Source organism: Chelon labrosus (genome assembly GCF_963514085.1).
Source record: "Chelon labrosus genome assembly, chromosome: 23".
In the NCBI taxonomy this organism is placed as follows: Eukaryota; Metazoa; Chordata; class Actinopteri; order Mugiliformes; family Mugilidae; genus Chelon; species Chelon labrosus.
The window spans coordinates 20,991,544-21,017,379 of record NC_140356.1 but is presented as its reverse complement, the minus strand read 5'-3'; the positions used below and the strand labels follow the sequence as shown (position 1 = coordinate 21,017,379).

The following is a 25,836-nucleotide window of genomic DNA, read 5'->3' as shown; positions in this document are numbered from 1 at the left end:
TATGCTAACTGGGGTGCGTCTGATTCGTAAAGCCGTTTAGCACCGGAGGACAGCAGAATCAGTTTACTGGCGATTAAAAGTATGAGGATAGAGCTAAAGTTTGGCTTCGGGCAGCTAAATCCTGTTGATGCGTTGAAATAAATTAAAATAATAATAAAAATATCATCAATAATTACTTTATGTACATTTTCACAATTAAAAAAAACTTTAATGTCAAACTGTTAATCAAATAGAAATTTGCTTTACAAGAAAAATGGCTTAATATTATTTTATAGTGTTTATTTTTGTTCAGGCGGAAGTTGGCCACCTCGGCCACAGACCGTGACGGGTGACAGGTTTCTCTGTGACACCTCTCCGTGCTGTCACTGTGCCTGTGTGTGATCTCCGTGTCGGTGCTCTGTCCCTTTAAGAGCCTCGTGTTGTTACAGGAAGTGTGAGGGGTGTTTCCAGCTGATCCACACAACAGAGGGACCGGAGTCTCCCTCAGCAGCCCGACCTGCCTGCTCGCTCCCCGGCTGCACATCATAGCGGACCGACCTGGACCCGTACATCGGCTCTATAGGAGTCTTATCCGGGATATATTAGAGGAAGAACCGGGGGGGATCCTCGGTGCTCCCCTCCCTCCCTCCTTCCTCCTCCTCTTCTTCCTCCTCCTCCTCCTCCGCTCCGTTTAGCCGTTAGTTAGCTGCCGTGAACCGGTGCCGTCGGTAACTGTCAGCCCGGACTGTCATGATCCCAGCTCGGAGATGGCGTCCTTCCCGGGTTTGTGTAAGGCTGCCGTACCAGCGGAGGAGGAGAACGGAGAGCTGGACGGATCCCTGCTGCAGATGCTGAAGGCCATCGCCGACGAGAGGAACCGACTGAACAGCCGCCAGGAGATCAGCGGGATCGGTGAGTTACCGTTAAGGCCCGCTCCGGTCCCCTGACCCGGAGCAGAGGATCCGATAACCGCTCACTGACACGGTTCTGGTTTATCTCCAGAGCCGGAGTCTCCTCCTGAGGGGCCCCGGGCCTCGACGTGCGGCTGGGCCCCTCGTGACCACCACATAGGAACCAGATTAATTATCAACACATCTCATTGATCTTCTGTCTGGTTCCAGCTCCTCACATGTGACTCTCATTGAACAGGTTTATTCTCTCTGAGTTTTAAACTCATCAAATAACAGTTTTGTCTTCAGCAGAATTCATCAGGAGACTCTGGTGGTTTTTAAAAACACTAAACTCTGTCTCTGTTCACTCTGTATTCACACATACGAACATATTTATCTTCAATTAGCTCTTTTCTGAATGGAGTTCAATAAGCAACGATCGATCGTCAGGAGAATGAGCATAAAGTTGTAAAATGATTGATTTTACGTCAAACTAATAACCTGAAGATTATATAGTTAGATATTTACTACAGCAGAGAATATCTGAATGAACCGGTTTATAAATACTATTATATATTATTATACTTTTACTAATGAATGTTCAGAATTAGATTTGTCTCATTTTACTGTGTTTACTCTTAAAGTCTCTTATGTCCATGGTCTGTGTCTCCAAATGTATTTAAATGTAAAAGGACGAATCAACAGAAACATCAACAGATTTTAACACGTTAAAGAGTTTTTATTGGACTTCTGAGGTAAAATGAGATTTTATTCAAGTTAATATCTTTTATTACTGTTACAATATAAACTCACAGGTACAATGAGTCAGAGTTATAGATATAAAGTCAGAGTCTGATCTCAGCTGAATAATATTTGTTTTTCCTGAGGTCACAGACTTCCTTTACTCTTGTGATGTATTTAACAGGAGATGGTTTCATCTCCCAGTCGTGACGATGAACCTTCAGACTCCTCAGATCATAACGACGGACTCGTTTTAGAGACGTCCAGATGAACCCATCGTCCTGAACGTCTTCTCGTTGGTAGATTCAGATTCAGTCTGATCCTCCGTCGTTTGTTCTGATAAATCAATAGAGCTCTGTTCACAGCCATGACTTCATCACAGCACGCCGGCCGCCGGCTTTAAAATGTCAGACGTTCACTCTCTCTGCTTTAAAACCACAGTTCAGACGCCTTTTATTTATCTGGACATTTTATAGACGGATTCTTTTAGTTAATACATCAAAAAAACAATATAAATATAAATTCACTGCCTGTAAGTCTTATCCAGTCATTAATACTCTATGAATGAACATTCAGCTGAATGTGTTCGTTTATAAAAACACTAAACTCCATCTCTGTCTTTATTTACATGTCTGAACACAGGCGTTCTTATCGAGTAAAACTAATTCTCTGAACCTTTTCAGACTAAATAATAATAATAATTAAAGGTACTCTTCCTTTAATTATTATTATTATTATTATTATTTAGTCTGAAAAGACAATTTCTGAGAAACTATAAAGTTGATGTCTCTACGTCACCTGGACAGTCTCCAACCAATCAGAGGACGTCTATGACTACTGTTACTCTTCTCTACCACATTAAGCCCCGCCCCCAATGATCTGATTGGTCCGTCAGATCTTAGCAGGAGCAGAATCAGTTTCCAACAGAGAGACTCCAGATAAACATTTGGTGAAGTTTTGTTGACTTCCAGGTTAGACGTTGACTGAAGCCCATCCATCCACCCCGACCTCCTCCTCCTCTTCCTCCTCCTCCTCCTCCTCCTCCTCCTCTTCCTCCTCCTCCTCCTCCTCCTCTTCCTCCTCCTCCTCCTCCTCATCCTCCTCCTCCTCTTCCTCCTCCTCCTCCTCCTCCTCCTCCTCCTCTTCCTCCTCCTCCTCCTCCTCATCCTCCTCCTCCTCATCCTCCTCCTCCTCCCTACCTTGTGGCTTCCTCGTCTGTTCTCTTCATATGTGATGATGTGTTGTATAAATCAGAGTAGAAGTAGAGCGTAGCGTGGACGGAAGTACTTCAGGCTTGTACTCTGAGTACTCTGAGTACTCTGAGTACTCTGAGTACTTCCTGGTTGTGATGAGTCCGTGTTGAGTCCGTGTCCTTGGACGGTCCTCTACGGGCGGCTGATGGTGACTCAGGTCTGACTCCGACAGTCGACATCAACAGTGACTCAGGTCTTTGCTCAGATTAAATAATAATCTACTTTACTACCGGCTCAGTTTTATTTTAACGCTTCGCTTCGTCGTTCCTGTCGGTAAATAATCTGCCTGTTCTCACCAAGGTCACGTCTGAGAGCTGGAAACATGAACATATGACCGGAGGATTTTCACATTAAAAGCTTCTGAGCAGCTCAGAGGCGTCTGTAGGTGAATGATGTGAAGCTTTAATGTGTTAATTCACATATTAATGAATGTTAACAGAGAATAAGACGCGTCCATCAGACGACTATAAATAAATATCTGAGAACGCTTCAGCCTTTTATTTGTTCACGTGATCTGAAGCCACTTTTATTGAGGAGTCTAACCCTCCACGTATAAAGAGACCGACACCAGTGGTTCAGGTTTAATTACCTCCTGCTGCTGCTGGCGGCGCCTATAAATACCCCGACTCCAGTTTAACGTTCAGCTAACGGAGGAGACGGACTCAGATCTGAGGGACGGACTCTTTACAAACCTGATGAATATTTAATGGAACCACAGAAATCTGATCTGAATCCCTCAACGACAACTTTCTAACCCGTCTGATGCATCGACTGTTTGTCTATATGCACATATGTGTTGGTGCATCCCACGGCGGGACGTCTCAGACAGAAGGAGACCTCAGCGGGACGCCTCCCATCTGTTTACATTACAGCCCATAATTAACATGAGTGTGTTTGAGCCGGAGGCGAGGAAATCAGTCAGAGTGGAAAAGGTTTAACAAATAATAAGAAATAAAGAGAAATAAATCTGAATGTCAGATTCATTTGATGAGATGGACACGTGTTTGTTTGTCTTTACTGAGAATAAATAAAGGTTCATTTGAACCGAAGGGAACAAGAAGCTTCTGAGGAAGTTTTCCTAAATCTCCACCAAGAGTCGTTTTAGTTCCAACTTTCAAAAGGGTTCTTCTTTCTTCTGTCAGATGCTAAGCTAATGCTAAAGCATCTGGACCGTTTAAAAGAAGCTCTAGAATGAGGGAAGCCTTTGTTTGACTTTACATGTTCTAGACTGTTCTAGTAATCAGTAATGAGCTTTAAGGGTTCTTAGTGGTCAGCTGGGCCGTCCCATGAGTCCTTCAGGAGGTTTGTCATCAACGAGGACGTCCTGGGGAGGTGTCAGCGGTGTTTAGGTTCTAGTGGTAACCAATGAGGTTCTAGTTGTCCTGGACTAATCTCCAGGGTTCATCAGGAAGGTTCTGTGGTCGTTTAGGATGTTCTGTAGATCATGTAGGTTGTATTTCAGGTTCTAGAGATCCTCTAGTGACTATATTTGTTGTTCAACAGTGAAGGGTGATTTTTGGGGAAATCTGGAAACTTTCTGAGGAACTAAAAGGTTTGTTGTTGTTTCTCTTCTTTCTTTTGTCGTCTGTGTTTCTGTCGCAGTTTAAAAACCCAGAGAAGATTTGTTCATGATCTTCACTGGTCTAAAGAAAAACCAACCGACACCGTGATGAAGGCGGCTCCTTCACTCTCTAGCTAGAAGTTATAAAAAATAAACTTTTTAATATGAAGTTCAAGGTGTTTTATTTTCTCATATAGTTCACATGTTTGGTTCACGTCCACTTTAACAAGACTTTACCGTCTATGAGTCCATCAGCTGATATAAATCATTAAACCACCAGAGAAAGAAGTGGTTTATAGATAAAACCAGAACCTGGAACTTCATCTGAGTCATGGTTCCTCCAACGGGAACTCACATAGAGGAACTGATTTCCACAAAAGGTTTCTGTTTACTTGTCAAAGCTTCCAACCAGGAGCTCTGTCTGCTCTGGAGAAACTTTTACTTCCTGAAGTCTAGACGTTATCAAAAGTAAAGTGATCAGAGTATTCATGTGTTTAGTCCTACAGGGACACTGGTTGACCTTTACATAGTTCCTGTTGTCATGACAGAGGGTGTAAAGGTCTGTTTGGTGAATGCGTTGGTTCTTTTGGATGTGTTTGTTCTCTCTAATGTCTCTGGATGTTCTTGGATGGTTCTGTTTTCCTGTAGGAGCGTCTCGAGCGTCTTGTGGTAAAATGTTTGCAGGAAGAGGAACTGATTTCCACAACAGGCTTCTGTTTTCTTGGCAAAGCTGCAAATATGTAACTGAGAACAGGTTTAACTTGTTTGAGGTTAATCAAGAGCAGATGAAGAGACTCATTCAGTGGAACGTTTACCTCTGGGAAAGATCCAGAACAAAACGAAGATGTTATTTATTCCTGGACTTTAGTTCTTGTTAAAATGACTTTAGATATAAATTACAAGTCAACAACAGTAGTTTTAATGTCTCTGCATGTTCTGAACTTAAATGAGGATAAAACAAGAGTTTACCTTTTACCAGGTAATCGTGTCTGTTGTGCTGCAGGAACAGGAGGACTGGTTCAACCAGGAACTTCTGACCTTTAATAATGTGATTTATTAACTGTTAGTTAAGGCTCAGATCCAGTCAGGTGTTCCAGTAAATCAGAACGTAAGAACCCCCTTCAGTGGAACACAGTCACCATTTGTTAATTATTATGTGGATTAAACCTCCAGACCTGATCAGAGTCTGGTCCTTGAATAAAAAAGAGGAAATGTGGATCAGTCAGTGCTGACATGAAGAAACCGGTTCCTGTAGAGAGATCCTGATCATTGTGACACTTTAAATTTAAATCCTTCATACAGAGAAAACATGAGCCTGAATCACAGGAGACTAGTCACATGGTTTATATATATATATATATATATATATATATATATGGAAACAAGAACCTCCTAAAGGTCTACTAGAACTACCATCCAATACATCTTAACCTTCCTCCAGGACTTGAAGGAGGGGTCTAGGGGTTCTTGGATGGTTCTGTTGGCCTATAGGAGCTTCCAGAGCATCATGTTAGGTTCTTATGACAATCAAGAAGGCTGTAGGAGAACTTTACAAGGCTTTAATGTTTCTGTTGGTCATTAATCATAAACTAAATGCTGGTAGGTGGTTCTGTTTGTCATTAACAAGGTCATTGTGAGAGTACTGGAGGAGGACGTTGCATTGGTCACTGAGAACAGTTTAAAGGTCATTTAGTTGGTTCTTGTGGTCACTGAGGAGGATCTAGAGGTCTGTGTAGGTGGTTCTGAAGTCCTGGAGGAAGGTTAAGATGTATTGGATGGTGGTTCTCTTAATTGTTGGTGTTGTCTTTTCCTGTGTTCTTCAAGATGCCTTTGTTCTCATTTAGATGGCTCTAGTAGACTTAGGAGGTTCTTGCTGTCATGGAAGAGGTTTTAAAGGTTTGTGGTGGTTGGACTGGTCCTTCTGGATGTTCTTTTTCCTCACTAAGATGATCCTTGTGTCCAGTAGGATGATCTAGAGGTTCTCAGTGGTTCCATTGGTCTCTGTTGATGTTCTAGGTCTGATGTAAACAGCTGAGCGGCTACGACCATTGATGAGGTGGTAGGAGTCCTATAGGACACTTTAAAGGTTATCAAAGTGGTTCTTTAGTTGGTTCCTGTGATCACTGAGGAGGTTCTAGAGGTATTATAAGGTGGTCCTTTAGGGGAGGAGTTTAAATGGACAGGAAGTGTCTTAAAGCGTCCTCAGTACATCTGAGACGTGTTGTCTGACGGTGTCCAGTATATTTAACGGGTTCTTTAGGAGGTTGATGAGCCGTCACAGATTTAGTGAGAACACTCTCCACATGAGGACATTTTGAACTTCAGTCATCACTGAATGTGTTCATCCTCTCATCCAGGTCAGTGAATCAGTGAGTGTTATATAAGCAGAGTGTGATTCAGCTCACTTTCATCTGACGAAGAGTGATGCTGCGCCGGCTTCATAACACGGCTGATGTATTTTTAAAACCGAATACGAAGCTAAAAATAGAGCAGGACTTTTATCAGCGTCTCTGCTGCAGAGCTTCACCCTGGAACCACAGCAGCTCACAGATGTTCAGGAAACTAGAGTTTAATCACATCGAGATTAGACAGAGACGGTAGAACCTGTCAGGAAGATCAGCGACAGGCTGCTACCTAGAAATCCTCCTCTACATCACTGCTAACAGCTGCTAACAGCTGCTAACAGAGGATCTCAGAGGCTAACAGAGGCTAACAGCGGCTAACAGTGGCTAATAGCAGCTAATAGCAGCTAACAGCGGCTAACAGTGGCTAATAGCAGCTAATAGCAGCTAATAGCGTCTAATCTAACAAAACACCTGGACTATTTTAAGAGAAGCTCTAGAATGGAAGAAGTCTTTGTTTGTCTTCAGATGTTCTAGACTGTTCTAGTAAGTGTCATCCAGATGAGGCCGTCCCAGGAGGTTTTCCATCAATAGGGACGTCCTGGAGATCGTTGGGGAGGTGTCAGTGGTGTTTAGGTTCTAGTGGTAACCAATGAGGGTCTAGAGACCTTTGAGGAGGTTCTGGTGGTGATTGAGGGTCTAGGTGTCCTGAACAAGTGTCTAGACTTCATCAGGAAGGTTCTGTAGTCACTGAGAATGTTCTGATGGTATTTTAGTTGGTTCTAATCGTCTTTAGGAGATTGTAGAGAGCCCAAACGAGAACGTCTTTTGGAAGACAGTTTTCCAAAGACTTGGAGAACCTTTTATTAATCATTAATAAAGTGACATCGACGCTTGTCCTTCTTGAGGGAACCGTTGGATGAAGGATTTCCTCCGGCTGGTTTTGGTCTCTGGTTTTTCTGGAAGCTTCTCCTCCTCAGTTTGCCAGCGGCTCCTGTTCGACACCTCACCTCTGGCCGAGGAAGACGTCGTCCACGCCAAGTTTGACTGGACGAAGGCCAGAGGTGGATCCCTGTGGACAGCTCTGGTTGGCCGAGGTGTTGATGGACGTGTTGAAGGAGGAGGAGGAGGAAGAGGAGGAGGAGGAGAAGGAGGAGGAGGAGGAGAAGGAGGAGGAGGAGGAGGAGGTCGTGGTTCAGTCTCTGGTTCATGTTTGACTAAACACTAAAACAAATGTTCACTGGTTTGATTTTAGAAGATGAAGATGAGAAACAGTTGAAGCATGAAGGACGTAAACTACAGATTATTATTGTCGTTCTAAAACATGAGGTTCAGTCTGAGCTCATTAATTAATCGAACAAAGATAAAAAATATAAAAACTATAAAAACGAAATAAAGAATCTCAAAGCGAGAATAAAAACAGCCGTTGAATCAGCATGAATTGTCTTAATATCCTCAGCCAATCAGAAACGGAGGAATAAAAGGTTGTTTCTATCATGTGTTCATCATGTTTAGTTTGTAGAGGTTATTCTGGACGTCCTCCAGTGTTTTATTATTTATTGATTAACTCAGATGTTTAGTTTTAATAATCAGTAAAAACCTCAGGTCTCTGGAGCAACACGTTTAAACATCAGGACGTTAAACTGGATGGCCACTGTTGCTAGGCGACGGGTCAGGTTGTCCTGGCCTGAGGTGATGGAGGACGGAGACGGAGACGGAGACAGAGTGATATTGATTAGTGCCCTGGTCTCTGTCTCGCAGGCTGCTTTAAGGACGACCGCATCGTCTTCTGGACCTGGATGTTCTCCACCTACTTCATGGAGAAGTGGACGCCGCGGCAGGACGACATGTTGTTCTACGTCCGCAGGAAGCTGGCCTACGTCAGCGCCGACAACTCAGAGGGCAAGAAGGTGACCAGCAGCCACACCCACACTAGTACTACTAGTAGTACTAGTAGTACTGATACTACGTCTACTACTACTAGTACCACTACTACCACCCATACTACTACTGACACTACTGATACTACTGGTTGTCTCTGAGGCTCTGTCTCCCTCCTTGTTGTCTCTCAGGCTCAGTCCTGCAGCACCCGTCAGTGTTTGCTCAGGCGTTGCCATGGTAACAGATGTCCTCCGTGTTTCAGGTGGAGGTGGAGGTCTACAGGAGGGACTCCAAGAAGCTCCCGGGCCTCGGTGACCCCGACATCGACTGGGAGGAGAGCGTCTACCTGAACCTGATCCTGCAGAAGGTAAAGATGGCGTCTGTCCTCTCTCACCTGTCCTCTGACCCTGTCCTCTCTCACCTGTCCTCTGACCCTGTCCTCTCTCACCTGTCCTCTCTCACCTGTCCTCTGACCCTGTCCTCTCTCACCTGTCCTCTCTCACCTGTCCTCTCTCACCTGTCCTCTGACCCTGTCCTCTCTCACCTGTCTTCTCTCACCTGTCCTCTCTCACCTGTCCTCTGACCCTGTCCTCTGACCCTGTCCTCTCTCACCTGTCTTCTCTCACCTGTCCTCTCTCACCTGTCCTCTCTCACCTGTCCTCTGACCCTGTCCTCTGACCCTGTCCTCTCTCACCTGTCCTCTCTCACCTGTCCTCTCTCACCTGTCCTCTGACCCTGTCCTCTCTCACCTGTCCTCTCTCACCTGTCCTCTCTCACCTGTCCTCTCTCACCTGTCCTCTGACCCTGTCCTCTCTCACCTGTCCTCTCTCACCTGTCCTCTGACCCTGTCCTCTCTCACCTGTCCTCTCTCACCTGTCTTCTCTCACCTGTCCTCTGACCCTGTCCTCTCTCACCTGTCCTCTCTCACCTGTCTTCTCTCACCTGTGCTCTGACCCTGTCCTCTCTCACCTGTCCTCTCTCACCTGTCTTCTCTCACCTGTGCTCTGTCCCTGTCCTCTCTCACCTGTCCTCTCTCACCTGTCCTCTCTCACCTGTCCTCTGACCCTGTCCTCTCTCACCTGTCCTCTCACACCTGTCCTCTCTCACCTGTCCTCTCTCACCTGTCCTCTCACACCTGTCCTCTGTCCCTGTCCTCTGACCCTGTCCTCTCTCACCTGTCCTCTGTCCCTGTCCTCTGACCCTGTCCTCTCTCACCTGTCCTACAGCTGGACTACGTGGTGACGTGCGCCGTCTGCACGCGCTCAGACGCTGGAGACATCCACATCCACAAGAAGAAGTGTCAGGTAGGAGGAGAGCATCTTCATCGCCTCACCTTCATCACGTCTCTTTCATCCCTTTGTCTTCATCACCTCGTCTTCTTCTGTGGTGTCTCCTCACAGGAAGTGTTTGCGTCTCCCAGTAAACACGCCATGGACAGCAAAGGAGAGGAGTCCAAGATGAGCTACCCCAACATCTTCTTCATGATCGACAACTTTGAGGAGGTAAACCACTGGACATGTGTCCTCGTCAGAGACGTCTCTACCAGGCGTCCACGTCTCCTTTGGTCCTTTAGTCTCCAGAGACATGTCTCAGTCTCTACTCATGTCCACCAGAATCTAGAGAACTGAGATCTATGGAGGAGGAGGAGGAGAAGAAGAAGAAGAATCCTAAATAAAGAGGATGAATGAATCTGTTCTGTTGTTTCTTCTTCTACTGAACCAGATGTTTATTGTAGATCCATTAAATAAGAACAAATCAACGTCTGTAGAGTAATCTCTGAGGTGGATGTTGATGATGAAGCTGATGATGAAGCTACCTGTCTCTCTCTCTGTGTGTCCAGGTGTTCAGTGACATGACGGTGGGGGAGGGGGAGATGGTTTGTGTGGAGCTGGTGGCCAGTGACAAGACCAACACCTTCCAGGGCGTCATCTTCCAGGGCTCCATCCGCTACGAGGCCCTCAAGAAGGTCTACGACAACCGGGTGAGGAACCAGCAGACCACACCTCTAACCTTTTAATTCATTCATTCATTCATTTATTATAGTTTTTCTTTTTCTTCCGTCTGCTGCAGGTGAGCGTGGCCGCTAAGATGGCCCAGAAGATGTCTTTTGGCTTCTACAAGTACAACAACATGGAGTTCGTCCGGATGAAGGGGCCCCAGGGGAAGGGCCACGCGGAGATGGCCGTCAGCCGGGTCCCGACCGGAGACACGTCCCCCTGCGGCACCGAGGAGGACCAGGTGTCCCCCATGCACGAGAGGGTGAGGACGCTTTCCATCTTGTTCCAACATCTGGATCATGTCTCCAAGTCAACCAGCAGCTGTTGATGGTTCTGATCCAGTGGTAGGTAGAGATCCATTAGAGACAGCAGCTGTGACCACATGATGGCGCTGCTGATTCACAGACACACACACTCACCTTCCGTCATCCCTTCCTCTACAGGACCTTAAAGGTCAGATGTTAATTAAGCGTTTTGTTCGTTTTGGAGGAAATAAAACTTTATTTGTTGTTGGTCCAGAAGCTGAAGTTAAAACTGAAGCTGAAAACAAAGAAATGAAATCAGGTCGTGATCAATAATAAATGTTTCTGGATCCTGCATCATTTAGTGGCGGGACGTCCCACAGACGTCTGAGTCGCTGGTCGAAACGTTAAAAAGAAGAAAAACTGAAGAATCTGATGTTTGAAATGAGAAGGATTCAAGGATTCTTTATTGTCACTTCAACACATGTTGGTACACGGGATGGAACGAAATTAGTTTCTCTGGTCCCGATTCAAGCCAGAGAACAGATGTGTTCAATAGTTACTGGGTCCTTGTGAATAACTGAATATGTTCTACTAAGAATGATTTAATGATAGAAGAAGAAGAAACAGACTGAATGAATTAATTCATGATTCTAAAACTAAATAAATCTCATCAGACGTTAGGAAGATGTTAGACGTCGTTAAAGAACAGCTCAGACTCAGAACATTTCTCTCATTCATTGGACACGGCATTAATGTCTAATCAGGACTAAAACAGGACGTCCTCCCTCAGGTCACGTCGTTCAGCACCCCTCCCACCCCAGAGAGGAACCGTCCCTCCTTCTTCTCTCCGTCCCTCAGACGGAAAGTTCCCAGGAACCGGATCGCAGAGATGAAGAAGTCTCACTCAGCCAACGACAGCGAGGAGTTCTTCAGGGAGGAGGAGGACGAAGGTAACAGACGCTCAGACCGGACCCGTGGTAAACCTTTAACAGATGAAAGTGTTAAAGTATTTATTTTAATGTTCCCAGACCTCCACACCGCCACCAACCTTCGCTCTCGCTCTCTGTCGGGAACCGGTCGCTCTCTGGTCGGATCGTGGCTCAAACTGAACCGAGCTGAAGATTACTTCCTGCTCTACTCACACCTGACCTACGTCACGCTGCCGCTGCACCGCATCACTGCAGGTCAGAGGTCAACAGGGAACACAGGAAGTACAGGAAGTACAGGAAACACAGGAAGTACAGGAAGTACAGAATACAGGAAGTAGAGGAAACAGTCTATATCTTAGTTTAGCTCATTGTCTTAGTTTTCTTTCAATATAATACATTTATAATATTCACATTAATGTTTCAAGTGTGCGATTAAACGCAGCTTAAAAACCAAAATAGACGGTAGCATATGCTAGGCTAGCTACCTTTAGCAGGAGTTTAGCTGCGTTTGATTAGCAAAACAACTGAAGAACCAAAACAATGATCAGAGGTGTAGTTAGCTTGTTGTGAGTTAGTGCGTTAGCTTGTTTCTGTGACTGTGGGTGTGTAGCTAGCTTCTAGCCTACAGCACTGTAGTTAGCTTCTTTTTTCTACGACTTTAGCTGTAAAGTTAGCTTCTTTCTACTTCTTTAACTGTGTAGCTGCCTTCTTGTTAATGCTAGGTGTGTAGTTAGCTTCTTTCTATTACCTTAGCTACATAGTTAGCTGGTTTCTCCTTCTTTACCTATGATGTGTAATTAGCTTGTTTTGAGTTAGTGTGTTAGCTTGTTTCTGTGACTGTAGGTGTGTAGCTAGCTTCTTGTTAAGGCTATCTGTATAGTTAGCTTGTTTCTACTTCTGTAGCTATGTCCCACAGCTGTCCCCGGTGGACGCCTGTCTCTAACGTGTGTTTGTGTTGTTGTGTTGTGTTGTTGTGTTGCGTTGTCCAGACATCGTGGAGGTGAGGCAGAAGCCCATCCTGATGACATAGCAGAGCCTGACTCCCTCAGAGCATCACTACCAAGTGCCTCCTGCATCAGGCCCCCGAGACAACAGCAGCGTCCCCCGGTGTCCAGACGGAGACAGGACACCTGCTTCACCTGAGAGGACGCTGTCTGTCAGAGAGACGCTGTCAGAGAGACGCTGTCAGAGACACCACTAACTAACCAGCCATTCGAGAAGTGCCTCCTCTTCTTTTCAGCAGTGTTCCAGGTCGTCTCCACGGAAACGGGCTCGGCGTCAGGATCACATGACCTCCGTGTGAGAAGGCAATTGGCTGAACTCTGACCAGGAAGTAGAGGGAAGTAAAGAATGTGTGTTTCCTGTAAATATCCTGCTGCTTTACTCACTGAGACGCCTTGACTGAAGGTTGTGCTTTTAAAGACACCGTCTGTCCCCGTCCCACTCGTCAGGTTCTAGGACCGTCCCGTGTGTTAGTGTCGGCTCAGATCAGCTGTTTTTGTATTTCAAACAGGAAGTGATCGACGAACCAGTTCATTTAGAGTCACAATAAAATACTAACTGTTCAGCTGTTAGATCATCAGTTCTTTATCTCATCTCTGTGCGGCGCAGATTTTAAATTAGTTATAGAAGAAGAATTAACTGAGACTTTATAACCATTAAATCCTAAATACTGAGAAAAATATGGTTTTATTAAATGACTTTAAAAAATTAAAGTCAAGAAATAAGAAAAAAAATAAATTGTAAATTTCCGAGAAAACTTTGTCAACTTTGTAAATTTTACTTTCACATTTTAACATTTATAAAAGAAAAGGGTCAAAGGTTAAGAATGAATTTAAAATGAAACATTTCTAAAAATTCTCAACTTTATTCTGTTAACATAAATAATCTGAGATGAAAGTTCATTAATTTAATAAAAACCATTTAAAGTGTTTAATGAGGTCCTGATGGGACTTTTATTTTATTTAGAAAACTACAAATGATTCTCCTCAAATTATGAGTTTAATGAAAAAAATTAAATAAAAATTGAAAGAATGAAAATGTAAAATCTGAGAATTTCACTGTTTCACTTATTTATAAAAACTAAAGTTAGTGGAACATTATTTATATTCACGTTACACTAAGAATCATAAACTCAAAATCTTTTCTTGTAAAACTTTTAGTTTTATTCTCAGATATTTTTTATATAATAGAAACTAATCAGTTATTAATTCATGGCGTCTGTAAACATCTGTAATAATCAGTTCAGATTCTTTTTGTCACTAAATGTTTAAAGTTTGAGGATCTTGACTCCGACACGTCGTCACCAGCGCCGACTCGTTCCTTTTTCTAAACTGAGCCGAGACTTGAAAATAAAACGTGAGGATGAATTAAAGGGAATAAAATAAAACGTGTGAAGCAGCAGATTAAAGGTCAGAGGTCAGAGGTCGTCCTCTGGTGAAGCCTTTAATTAAAAACAAGTCTCATCTAAAGATCACTGATGTTTTTAAAGTTGATTTTTATGTATTAATTTAGACGCGACACAATGTTTTAAAGGAAATTAAAATAATGTGACGAGAAGATTGAGTCTAAATTTAAAAAGCGTCGACTTGAGATAAAATCTTTGTATTTATTATTATTATTGTGTTTTATTTCCTTGTTGAGGTGATTCTGACTGGATTGATCAAATGTTTAAATCTGTTGTTGTTTAACGCTGAAGGGAAACTGCGTCTCAGGTTTCCAGATGTTTCTGGGTTGACGCCGTCGTTGATCAAAGTGTTTTTTATTCCCTCGTCCTCGGTGTCCTCAGTGTCCTCGGTGTCCTTAGCTCCTCCAGCTGAATGTATCCACGCTGACCAACCAGAGACGCTGTCCTCATCAGGTTACTGTGCATGTTCTTCCTCTGTTGCTCACATTCACACTCGTTCTGTACGTTCTGTATTTTATTGAAATACACGTTAGCAGAAAAGTTGACCCGTGCTCCTGTTCTCTGTCGCCTCCTGCTGGACCAACTGATGAAGAGCAGCGTCTCCTCTCACCTCATTTACTTTATCACAAATGAATTCATTTACACATCATTTAATACGTTGGTTCATCTGACATCCTCCTCTTCCTCCTCTTCCTCCTCTTCCTCCTCTTCCTCCTCATCCTCCTCTTCCTCCTCTTCCTCCTCTTCCTCCTCTGACCTCAGACTAAACCAGGAAGTGGCAGGACTTTAAAAACGAGCAGCAGTCTGTTTGGTTCGTTGGTTTCTTTCCTTTTATTCTCCAATAAACGTCTTTTACAAATGTTCAGACGACGACAGCATGCTCCCCTCCGAGGCCCCCACCCAGGGGCCCCCACCCAGGGGCCCCCACCCAGGGGCCACACAAAGGACACTTGGAAAAACAAACAAACAGAGTGAAGCGGGTGCGTTTGATTCGTTCACCCAGGGTTCAGACGCTCGTCACAATAAATACTTCAGACTCAGCAGACGCTCGGTCCCAGGACGACTGTCGCTGGAAGTATTTCATCTGTGAAACCAAACTGACCGACCCTGTACGTGGGGGCCCCCCCACCCCCACCCCAAAATAATAATACAGCTCAGTGGTGAGGAGGAGGATTAAATTAAAAACCGTAAAACTGCTTGGTGGAGGGGAGGAGATAGAATATTTAAAAGATTTCACAGTATGACGACCAGATTTTACCAGAGTGGACAACGAATGTGGATAAAAGCAGCGGGGGACGAGACCGGGGACGACGGGGACGACGGGGACGCTCAGAGCTTCAGCCTTTCTTCTTCTCCTCCAGCGTCTTGTGGAGCTCGTCGGCGTCCTCGGCCGTCTTGACCCGGACCAGGAGCGGGACGGGGCAGCTGGGGTTCTTGTCGTCGACGGCCGGGTTGGGGACGCACACCACCATCACGTTGTTCTTCCCGACCCGAGAGCACGGCATGGACGCCGACACGATGATGTTCAGCAGGATGTTTCCTGAAGGAGGAGACGGATCAGCTGGTTAACGTCCCTCAGCTTCACAGAGACGCTCATCAGTCACAATTAATTAACGCTTTACATCTGGACGCTCCATCAGCATTCATTAGTCAGCCTGCAGCAGCTCCTGTGTTTGACCACCAGGTGGCGCCGTGTGACCACAGCTCCAGTGTTTAACAGTGATTTCTGGTCATGAAGCTTCTGTTCCTGTTCCTAAAGATTTAAACATGTTGAGGTGTTTTACCCAGGTTGGTGTCGGCCCGTATGATCATCTGAGTCTTCCCCTCGGTCGTCTCTTTGAGGTGCAGCGTTCCAACTCCTTTCTCTTTGAACTCTGACTCCTTCTTGTAGAACAGTTTACACCTGACGGATGAAAAAGAGACGGAGTTCAGCCTCCTGCTCCACAGCCAGAGCTTAAATCGCACGTTTTCTAAATTGAGTCTGGTTCCAAACAGAGTGTAAACTACGTGACGTACTTCTTTGAGTAGAACGCGTCGTCCTCCTTCACCTCCTTGATTTCAGGTTTGGGCGGCTCCTCCGACTCCTCGTCTCCGTTCTCGTCTACGGAAAAAAGAAACTTTAGTTAAATTAAAACTAACTAACGTCATGTTCAATCAAGAAGCTTTTAATTTCCAGAAACAGTTTCATCCTCAAGACTGAGATATAAAATCCATATGAACTCAGATCCTTTCTAAAGTGAATCTATTCAAACTAAAGCAGAACATAAAGGATGTTTATGGACCAGAGTTCATTCAAAAAACAGGAGATTTAAGCAGAAGCTGGATTAACGTTAATCAATACTGTATTAAACTTTAACCAACATTTATTTAGTCTTCTAACACTGTACTATTATCTAACTGAGTATTAAATATTAAGCTGCTTATAGTTTAGAACTAGTTAATACTGACACTAATTAATCAACAAGGAAACTGAAGTTAATTTCTAATCTGACTGAAATCAATAAATTGAGTATTTTATTCTGTTTGACAGTAAAAAGACTAAAGATGAATATTTTAAGGTTTCATATATTTTTGAACCAATTAAATGATTCAAATTCATCACGATCACCTGGAAGTGAACCATCAGGAAGAAGGAACTGGTTTTCTTTGGCTGCATTCAGGAGAATAAATAAAACAGACCTGGGGGGGGGGGGGGGGGGTGAATGAGTTCCTCACCTGCAGGCTTAGAGTCCTGGGCTTTCGTCCCACCGAAGGACAGCGGAGCGGCAGAACCCGGAGCTCCAAACAGAGAGGAGGTCTGACTGGTGGAGGCGCTGGAGGAAGAGGAGAAGGAGAAGCTGGGGGCGCTGGACTTGGATCCTAAGGAGCCCAGAACCGAGCTGTCCACCTTCTGACCGAAGTTGAAGGTGACGCCGGCGGGGACGGGGGTCGAGTCCTCTGTGGTTTTCTTGCTGAAGGAGAACAACGTGGCGGCCGGAGCTGAAGTCAACGCCGCCGCCGAGCTGCTGCTGCTGCTGGAGGAAGATGGAGGGGGGGTGGGCGCTGTGGTCGGCAGCGTCCCTCCCTGCTGCTGCTTCTTCTCCTCCGAGCCTCCGTCTGCAGCCCCGGCTCCGGCCCCGGCGCCGTAGCGCTGCTCGATGCTGGCCAGGTGGCGCTCGTAATCCCTGAAGATGGGGTTGAGGTCACACAGAGGGTTGTCGTTGACGTGTTTGGTGATCCAGTCCCGCACCGAGCAGTTGAGCGCCGTCAGCTGTCGGCTGTACTCCTTACTGCTGCCGCTCTGAGCCGGGCTCAGGGCGGCGCCGTTGGTCTGTTTGGTGCCGGTGTCGGCGCTGGAGGAGGAGGAGGAAGAGGAGGAAGAGGAGGAGGAGGAGGAGGAGGACGGCCCGTTGAACGTTAGACCTGAGTGACAACAGAGAGAGGGATGAGAGGAAGTAGAGAACAAGAAGCACCTCCCCTCCACCGCCCTGCAGCGACACGCCGAGGAACACACCCCCGCCGCTTCAGCTCCACCCCCCCCCCAACACTGAACCAATGAGGGAGCTGGTTTATTCTACAACAGGATGAAATAATAAAACAGCTGCTCTGAATACAGCTGATTAAATCTGACAGAGACAGAAACAATGAATTGATTTAATCAAAACAATAATTCTTTCAGTTTAAGTTCAGGTTTTAAAATCAACCACGACAAAACGTTGAACCTTTAAAACAGACTCAGAGTTTGATCAGTTGTTGTTCAGCTAATCCTTTGACCGACCTGATAATAAACAGATTTAACGTCATGTAAACTCTAAGAACTTCTTCTTCTTTGGGATTTTGTCAGTTTGAGTCATTGACATCATCACAGTGTCTGTTTAATGTGACCTGAATGAGTCAGCTGTTCTCACCGGTGGCAGCAGTGGACATGGCAGGAGATGAGAACCCTCCGAACGAAGGCGCGCTGCTGTTCCCGTTGGTGAGTCCACCGAGGCCTTTAAACCCTCCGCCGTTGCCGAAGCCGGTGAACGAGGCCGGAGCTGAGCCTCCAGTCGCTGCAGCCAAAGAGAATCCTTTAAAGCCCTTAAAAGCTGCTCCGCTCTCACTCTGGGAACAGACGCTGACGTTAGCACCAGGAAGGTGACACTCACAGTGTAATCACAGGTAACTCAGTCCGTACCTCTCCTCCAGTATTTCTGCGTTTGGCCTTTTTTATCGCTCGACTCTTCAACACATCTTGACTCGCGAGTGAAAACGTCCCGGCCTGGAGAAGGAACACAGAACAGACGCGTCACTTTCAGTTTCATCCATAAAATAAAAACAGACGTTGATCAGCTGCAGTCTGACTTCAGGCCTCACCTCTTCTCCCTCCTCCTCCTGATCCCAGTTCCTGTCCGTCAGCTCTTTGTCAGCGATCCTCTTCGCCATCCCACCAGCTCTGGAACGACACAAAGAACAGACCATCAATCAGGTCCATCAGCAGCTAGACCAGGATCAGGTCCCTCAGCAGCTAGACCAGGATCAGGTCCATCAGCAGCTAGACCAGGATCAGGTCCATCAGCAGCTAGACCAGGATCAGGTCCATCAGCAGCTAGACCAGGATCAGGTCCATCAGCAGCTAGACCAGGATCAGGTCCATCAGTGTGGATCAACTCTACAGCTCAGTGAAAGCAGCAGGTGTGTCTGGTATTCTCCCAGCATGCAGTGCGCCGTGTTAAGGTAACTGTACTACTGAAGTCTGTCTGAACTAGAAACATGAACAGTCCCGGGTCCCCCTGAACCCACTGTCCCCGTACGTCTGTAGAGTCTCACACACGGGTCCAGGTCAGGTTAAACCTTCCTACCTTAGTGAAGAAGGACTTCACTAGTGTACCTAATGAACTGGACAGGGGGTGTGTATTATACATATATATATATATATATAATATATAAAACACTAAAGACACAGTTAACTTCACTCGTGTCCTTTCACAACAGACAATATGTTATTATTATACGTATGAATTTAAATGTAAACACTCTAATAACTCTAAATCAGTGTTAAGCTTTATAACATTTACTTATTAAACATGTGATCAAATGTACAACTATATTAAATAAATAGCTACCTGTTGATTTCTAATAAAGACAGAACTAAAGCAGATGAAATGTAGACGTTTAACTATAATATTAATCATTATAATATTAGAGACATTTTGTTATCGGTGTTTAACAGAAACGTGAAGATAATTTAATGAACATCATCAGTTAGACAAATTAAACAGAACATTAAAGGAACTCGTCGCTCCATCATTATTAGCTGTTGTGTCGTTGAAGACTTGGTTTATAGATTATTAATAAACACTGATTATTAATGCAGCTCTTTAAGAACACATCATTTTGTCCATTATCTGATTAATTAATCTTCATTCAAACACCAGACACCAAACATCCAGGTGAGTTAGCCAGCGGTGAGTTAGCTTAACTTAGTTAGCTCTTCTTTCCGGGTAACAACAACCAGACTCTCACCTCGTATGAACAGAATTAACCTTTAAATGTTTCATTCATTAGACTAAGCGGCTAAATTACCGGACTATTAACACTAAACATTCTGCTACCGCGTTTATTCCGGTGTCTAACGACCATGTTCAGGCGGTTAGCCGCTGAGCTAACGGCAGGTTATCGCTATTAGAGCTAACCGGGCCCGAACATTAGCAGCTAGCAGCTAGCAGCTAGCAGCTAGCAGCTAACGTCATGTTAAACAGCGCTGAAGGCTAACCGACTAACGCTAGCTCCTCGCGCTCTCCGCTCTGGATTATTTATTAAAACGTAAAGTTGACGTACGATTTCTGGACCGTAAATTCCAACCTCTGCCTCCGAGTGACTCTGCGACAGCTCCGGGAAACACTGACCGTCTCACCGACGTTAGAGAACCAGCTCACAGGTAACGGCGCTGTGCACTTTTAAACGAGCCTTCTCAAGCCGCCATTTTACATAGCGGTATATCCGCATGGGTTCGCGCGCCCCACCTTCTTGGACATGCGCAGCAGGAAGGGAGACTTTCACTGTGGGAGTTGTAGTCCATAACCAGGGGTTTTTAAAAAATGTCTTCGTTTGTTTATTTTTCTTTGACCCCTTTTGTGTTAGTGGGCGGGGCTTGGCCGGAGGCAAAACATTCCACAGGAATACATTAGTTAGCTCTGACTAGCAGATAGCGTCGGCTTGTTTTTGACAGCTGTGTCCTGAATGGTCATGAACAAGACGTAACTTACAAAGATTTAACAGATGAGTTTTGTGTTGTGTGAGCTAACGTTGTGCCTAGCTAGCGGCAAGGCGGGAAAACAAACCTGCGCCAGGCTTGTGTTATTGTGAACAGAACCAACGGCTACGTTTGGACAGCTAACTGTACTAGCATGACTGGGTAAGGTAACTTAACGTTAATGAGTTATATATGCAATAGTTATAGGCTAATGACTAGAGGATAACGAAATAGTAAAATGTTGTTAGCTGCGTTATGTTAATAGTGGGAGCTAGCTAATGCTATTTAGTGAACACACAACCACTGTGAAGTTAGATTTAAGTTGGACATTCACATGAACCATCAGTATATGTCAGAATGAATTACACAAATTAATTAAAAACATTATTTTATTCTCATGAATCTAAACAGAGGCTTGAGGAGGAAGCTAAAGTTTTGCTGCTGCAGAAAAGTCAAAGTACGGTTCAGTCAGAGTCTTTTCCTCCTTGGTGAACTAAACGAGCTCTGCTGCTCCTGCTTTCATTCATCCAACGTTCTCGCTGCTTCGGCTAAATGGTGATTTGGGGATTTGCCAGGCAGTCAGTTTCACTTTTCCCTCCATCTCTCAGCGTCGCTCTGAGAGTAGAAAGAGTAGGAACTAAAAGCACCAGGACGCATGCAGGGAGGGATCGGGGGTAAAATGGTGCAGAGTTGGGCAGCAGATGGCTGCTCTCCAAGCCGGCGCTGCCAAACAGGAACAGGTGCTGCAGAAAGAAGGAAGTGAGCTGAGGGCTGTAGCGGCAGCAGGAGACCCCTGACCAGCTGGCGATGGAGACGATGGAGAGAGTTGGCAGCAGAAGAGAGAGAAAACCTGTTTAATGCAGAAGGAAGAGAAACCAGAGAAACACTGACTCAGAGCAGATTCTCAAAAAGAGTTTTTATAAAACAGGTGGAAACGAGTTCAGTCTGGAGGCGACTCTAAAAAGTAGAGGAGGAATTAAAAACCTTCGTTTATCCATGTTAGACTGAAATAAGCAGGAATAATGTAAAGTCTCTCAGCGTCTTCATTCATTCATTTATAATATATATTTCTATACCTATATTACCCCATTCGTCTTTTATCATCTGTCATTCATTCGTTCATCCATCCGTCCATTATTTGATGATTTAAATGTAGAACCTAATTTTCTCTCAGACCTCCTCTGTTGAATTAACTGAATGTAACATCCATCGTTTCATTTCCTTCGTCTGCTTTTTACGTTTCAGAGTCAGTTATTATCCACAATGATTTTAATTTGCTGCAAATGAAAAGCAGCTAAATTAAATAAAGCTTTGGTTCTAGTTAGGTTAGTTAGATGGAGACGGAGGAAGCCTGGGCTCAGTCTGGGGACCCTGGGCTCAGCGTGGGGCCCCTGGGCTCAGTCTGGGCCCCCTGGGCTCGGTGTGGGGCCCCTGGGCTCAGCGTGGGGCCCCTGGGCTCGGTGTGGGGCCCCTGGGCTCAGTCTGGGCCCCCTGGGCTCGGTGTGGGGCCCCTGGGCTCAGTCTGGGCCCCCTGGGCTCGGTGTGGGGCCCCTGGGCTCAGTCTGGGCCCCCTGGGCTCAGCGTGGGGCCCCTCACAGCAGGGGGCCCCTCTGAATTCAAGGCGTGGAGCAGAATGAAAGGCTGAGAGCGAAGGAGAAGTTATTGATCAGCCGCCGTGAAGAGATGTTGAACATCAGAGATTAGAGCGACTGATAGTGATGATACAGGTCCACATTCATTCATTCATTTGTTTATTTACTCTTATTTACTGTTTACATGTACTTAATTAGTCCCATCATTCATTTACTAATTGATTCATTGATTCATTTGTTCATTCTCTCTCTCCATTTATTCGTCAGTGTATCAACATATTAATTAATTCATTTGTTCATTCGTTCACTTCCTTGCAGATCCACTTCTCTTTAATGAGCAGCTAGAGTGGAACCTAAAATTGTGTCTTTTCTGAATGGACCCTGGCGTGGCTCTGATGAATGTGAATGGATGAAATCATTTTATTTAATGTGTTTGATGTTTCACACGTTTCCTCTCTAATCGCCCGTTCAGCTCAGATCTACGCGTCAATTAAGTCGTCAAGCAAATGGAGACGTATAATTAGGCTGAATTAATTGACTGGCCACGTTGACGTCAATTAGTGCGGTGACAAATTAAGACGAAGCAGAACTGATGTCTCTTAACGATGCCAAACGTCTCCAATTAACAGGAAACCTTCACACCACCTCCTCTGTTTGTTTCTGGCTTAAAACGACTGTTTTTTAAATGGACTTCTGCACAGAGGAAAACAACCACATGACTTCTAGCGGCTGAGAAAGAAGCTAACGTGACAACATCTAATAACCCATTCATTCATTCATCCACCCATTTTCACACACGTTCATATTCATTCATCCATATATTTGTTTGTCAGTCAATTAATTCATTAATCTATTCATTCTTTCATTCATTCATGGGACATACTCATCCCCCAGCCCATTCATCCTTTAATTCGTTCATTAATTAAACATAATCATTCATCCATTCATATATATATTAATATATGTCTGTACATCCATCCATCCATCCCTTCATTCATTCATTAATTATTTCTTTCACACATTCACAGCAGTAAAAACAGTGTGAGACTTTCTCTGAAACAGTTTTTGGTTTCCTCATCACACATGTTCATCCATTCATCCAGTTTGATTTTCTCACTTCCTGTAGCTGTAATAAGATCCTTAAAGTGGCTGATGATGATGAAGATGATGAAGATGATGATGATGGAGGAGGAGGAAGCAGCGTGATGTGTCTCAGACTCTTTAAAGCTCCTGATTACAAACTGTCTGGTCTAATGTGACGTGTCCTCAGAGACACTGAGGGACAACAGCCAGACCGACAGGATTAATAATTCATTTCATTTAAACCTGAAGGAGGACGTTCAGAATAAAAAGCAGCTCAACACAAAACTCAGTGATCGTCCTCACAAACCAGGAACCAGGTTTAGTTCCTGCTCCACTTCCTGTCCACAAATATGGACGAACCCTCCTCCATCTTGATTTTGAAGCTCAGTGTTGTTTGACTTCTCCTCGACCTAAACCACCGCCGCCATCTTGGTCGTCGTAGACTTTCATGGACACTCACTGCATGTTTACAAGAAAGGAAACCTGGAGACTCTGCCTGAAAATGATGTCACCGCAACAAGATGGCGGCTCCCGTCTCTGAGATGTTTTGGCTTCACTTCTGGACAGACGCTAATTTTCCACCCAGTGGTCACTTGTTGTACTGCAACTAAATGTGAAAGAAGTTTTACTCAGAAGAAAAGTGAGTTTTTTATTTGGGTGATGTCGTCTTAATTGAAACTATTACTTGGACAGATTCACTGGTGGAGCCTCTGGTGGACGTTAGAGGAACTGCAGCTCTGGCTCCTGTCATTAGATTTAACTGAACAGTATACTTAGCTTAGCTTTAGCTTGGGCTCAAGATGTTTTCAAGCTTCCATGTTTGCTTCTGTCCACTGCACATGCTCATTAGTGTTTACCTCACTGGCCCCGCCCACATGTTTTTATATTTGTTTATATGTGAGTGCTACAGTGTTTTAATGGAGGCATCTGTGGATCTAGCGCCCCCTGCTGTTCATGTCAACAGCCCAGCTCCTTTAACAGCTGCTACCTGGTGCTGTTTAAGAGGCCGTCCACACGGAAACGCTTTTTGGTCTAAACGCAGATGTTTTGCATCGTTCTGGCCGATCGTCCACACGTATCCTGTAAACGCATTGCCCTAAAACGCACTTTTCTGAAACCGGGTCCCAGGGTGGAAAAATTTGCAAACGCAGCTCTTGCGTTTGCGTGTGGACGGCAAAAACGGCGAAAACGATGATGTCATCGCCACACCCCTCGAGCAGCCTTCCACCTCTTATGTCCCGCGAGACGTCTCATAACAACATCAACAACAATGGCGGACTACATGCTCGTGTTCCTGCTGGAGAAGATATTGAGCCTATCAGGGTTACCAGGGCAACATATCATTTCTCCTTGAGTTTGGTTTCTTCTAAAGCCGATTTGTAAACAGCGCTCAAGCTTTGTGCGCATGCTCCGCCTCTTCCTCTCCGTTTTTGGTGAATTTCTGAAACTGAAACAGCGCCACCTATAGGCCTGGAATATGAAGTAGTGTTTTCTGTCGTGTTGAAACGAATCCGTGTGGACGCAGATATTCTTGAAACGATGCCAGGGAAAACGGAGAGGGAAAAGACCGTTTTGGTACGTGTGGACGTGGCCTAAGTCAAACACATTTATTTCTGATCTTCTTTGTGCTGCAGGTCAGACGTGTCTCTAAGCTGACGTCCTTGTGAACAGCTCCACATGTTTTCTACGCTTCTTTCTTTGCAGCTCGTAGAAATCTGATCACATGCAGCTGACGTTTCCTCTGCAGCTACTTTTTATTTTTTAACAAAAGCTGTGAAACAAGCCGCCGTCCCTGAAAACGCTGCATGTCTCTGAGACACAAAAACTCAGTGAATCACCATTATTCCAGCGTTTTATCTCTGCGTGACAACTTCCAGCTGAACAATACACTCTCCTCCCGTTCAGCGGCTGCACACGCCTCCTTCTTGTGTTGAGCGCTGAGCTGCTGCCTTTATCTGCTCGGCTGGTCGCCAGAGAAAAACTGGTGAGTTTATTTATTTCTGGTGCAGTGAAATAAAGAAGCTCTGAGTGAGAAGTGGGTCACAGTCTGAGCAGAGAGAGCTACGAGTCGACGCTGTCAGCAGAGCAGCAGGAGGCCGCCGCTGAAAGTGACGCTGAGACTCAGGAGTCTGAAGCTGGAGCTGCTTCACTGACAGAGACCAGGAAAAGTTGGAGTCTGTCCACAAAGACACTGAATATCTGGTTATTATGGCTCCTGTAGTAGAGGACAGTGTCTCTGCCTGTAGAGGACAGTGTCTCTGCCTGTAGAGGACAGTGTCTCTGCCTGTAAAGGACAGTGTCTCTGCCTGTAGAGGACAGTGTCTCTATAGTTCCTGTCTCCATAGAGGACAGTGTCTCTCCCTGCAGAGGACAGTGTCTCTGTGGTTCCTAAAGGACAGTGTCACTGTAGTTCATAGAGGACAGTGTCTCTGTAGTTCCTGTCTCTCCCTGTAGAGGACAGTGTCTCTGTAGTTCCTAGAGGACAGTGTCTCTGTGGTTCCTAGAGGACAGTGTCTCTGTAGTTCCCGTCTCTATCTAGAAGACATTGTCTATGTAGAGTACAGTGTCTCTGTGGTTCCTGTCTCTCCCTGCAGAGGACAGTGTCTCTGTAGTTCCTAGAGGACAGTGTCTCTGTGGTTCCTAGAGGACAGTGTCTCTGTAGTTCCTGTCTCTCCCTGTAGAGGACAGTGTCTCTTTGTTTCTTGTCTCTATTTAGAAGACA

General features: G+C 45.1%; 2 protein-coding genes across 2 annotated transcripts; one reads left to right on the top strand and one right to left on the bottom strand.

The window, feature by feature from the left end:
* Positions 1-349: 349 nt before the first annotated feature.
* kiaa0930 lies at positions 350-13,650 on the top strand. The gene is made up of 10 exons (XM_084573725.1): positions 350-891; positions 8,528-8,676; positions 8,910-9,014; positions 9,874-9,951; positions 10,048-10,149; positions 10,488-10,628; positions 10,718-10,906; positions 11,680-11,839; positions 11,918-12,073; positions 12,808-13,650. The coding sequence occupies exons 1-10, from the start codon at positions 747-749 to the stop codon at positions 12,846-12,848; spliced, it is 1,266 nt and encodes a 421-aa protein (XP_084429851.1). The 5' UTR covers positions 350-746; the 3' UTR covers positions 12,849-13,650.
* A 194-nt stretch (positions 13,651-13,844) lies between these two features.
* nup50 (nucleoporin 50) lies at positions 13,845-20,197 on the bottom strand. Its single transcript, XM_084573720.1, has 8 exons — positions 20,025-20,197; positions 18,561-18,639; positions 18,382-18,465; positions 18,113-18,308; positions 16,941-17,627; positions 16,242-16,326; positions 16,010-16,128; positions 13,845-15,765 (listed from the first exon to the last, which is right to left on the bottom strand). Exons 2-8 carry the CDS (start codon positions 18,627-18,629, stop codon positions 15,563-15,565), a joined length of 1,443 nt encoding a protein of 480 aa, XP_084429846.1. The 5' UTR covers positions 18,630-18,639; positions 20,025-20,197; the 3' UTR covers positions 13,845-15,562.
* Positions 20,198-25,836: the final 5,639 nt, after the last annotated feature.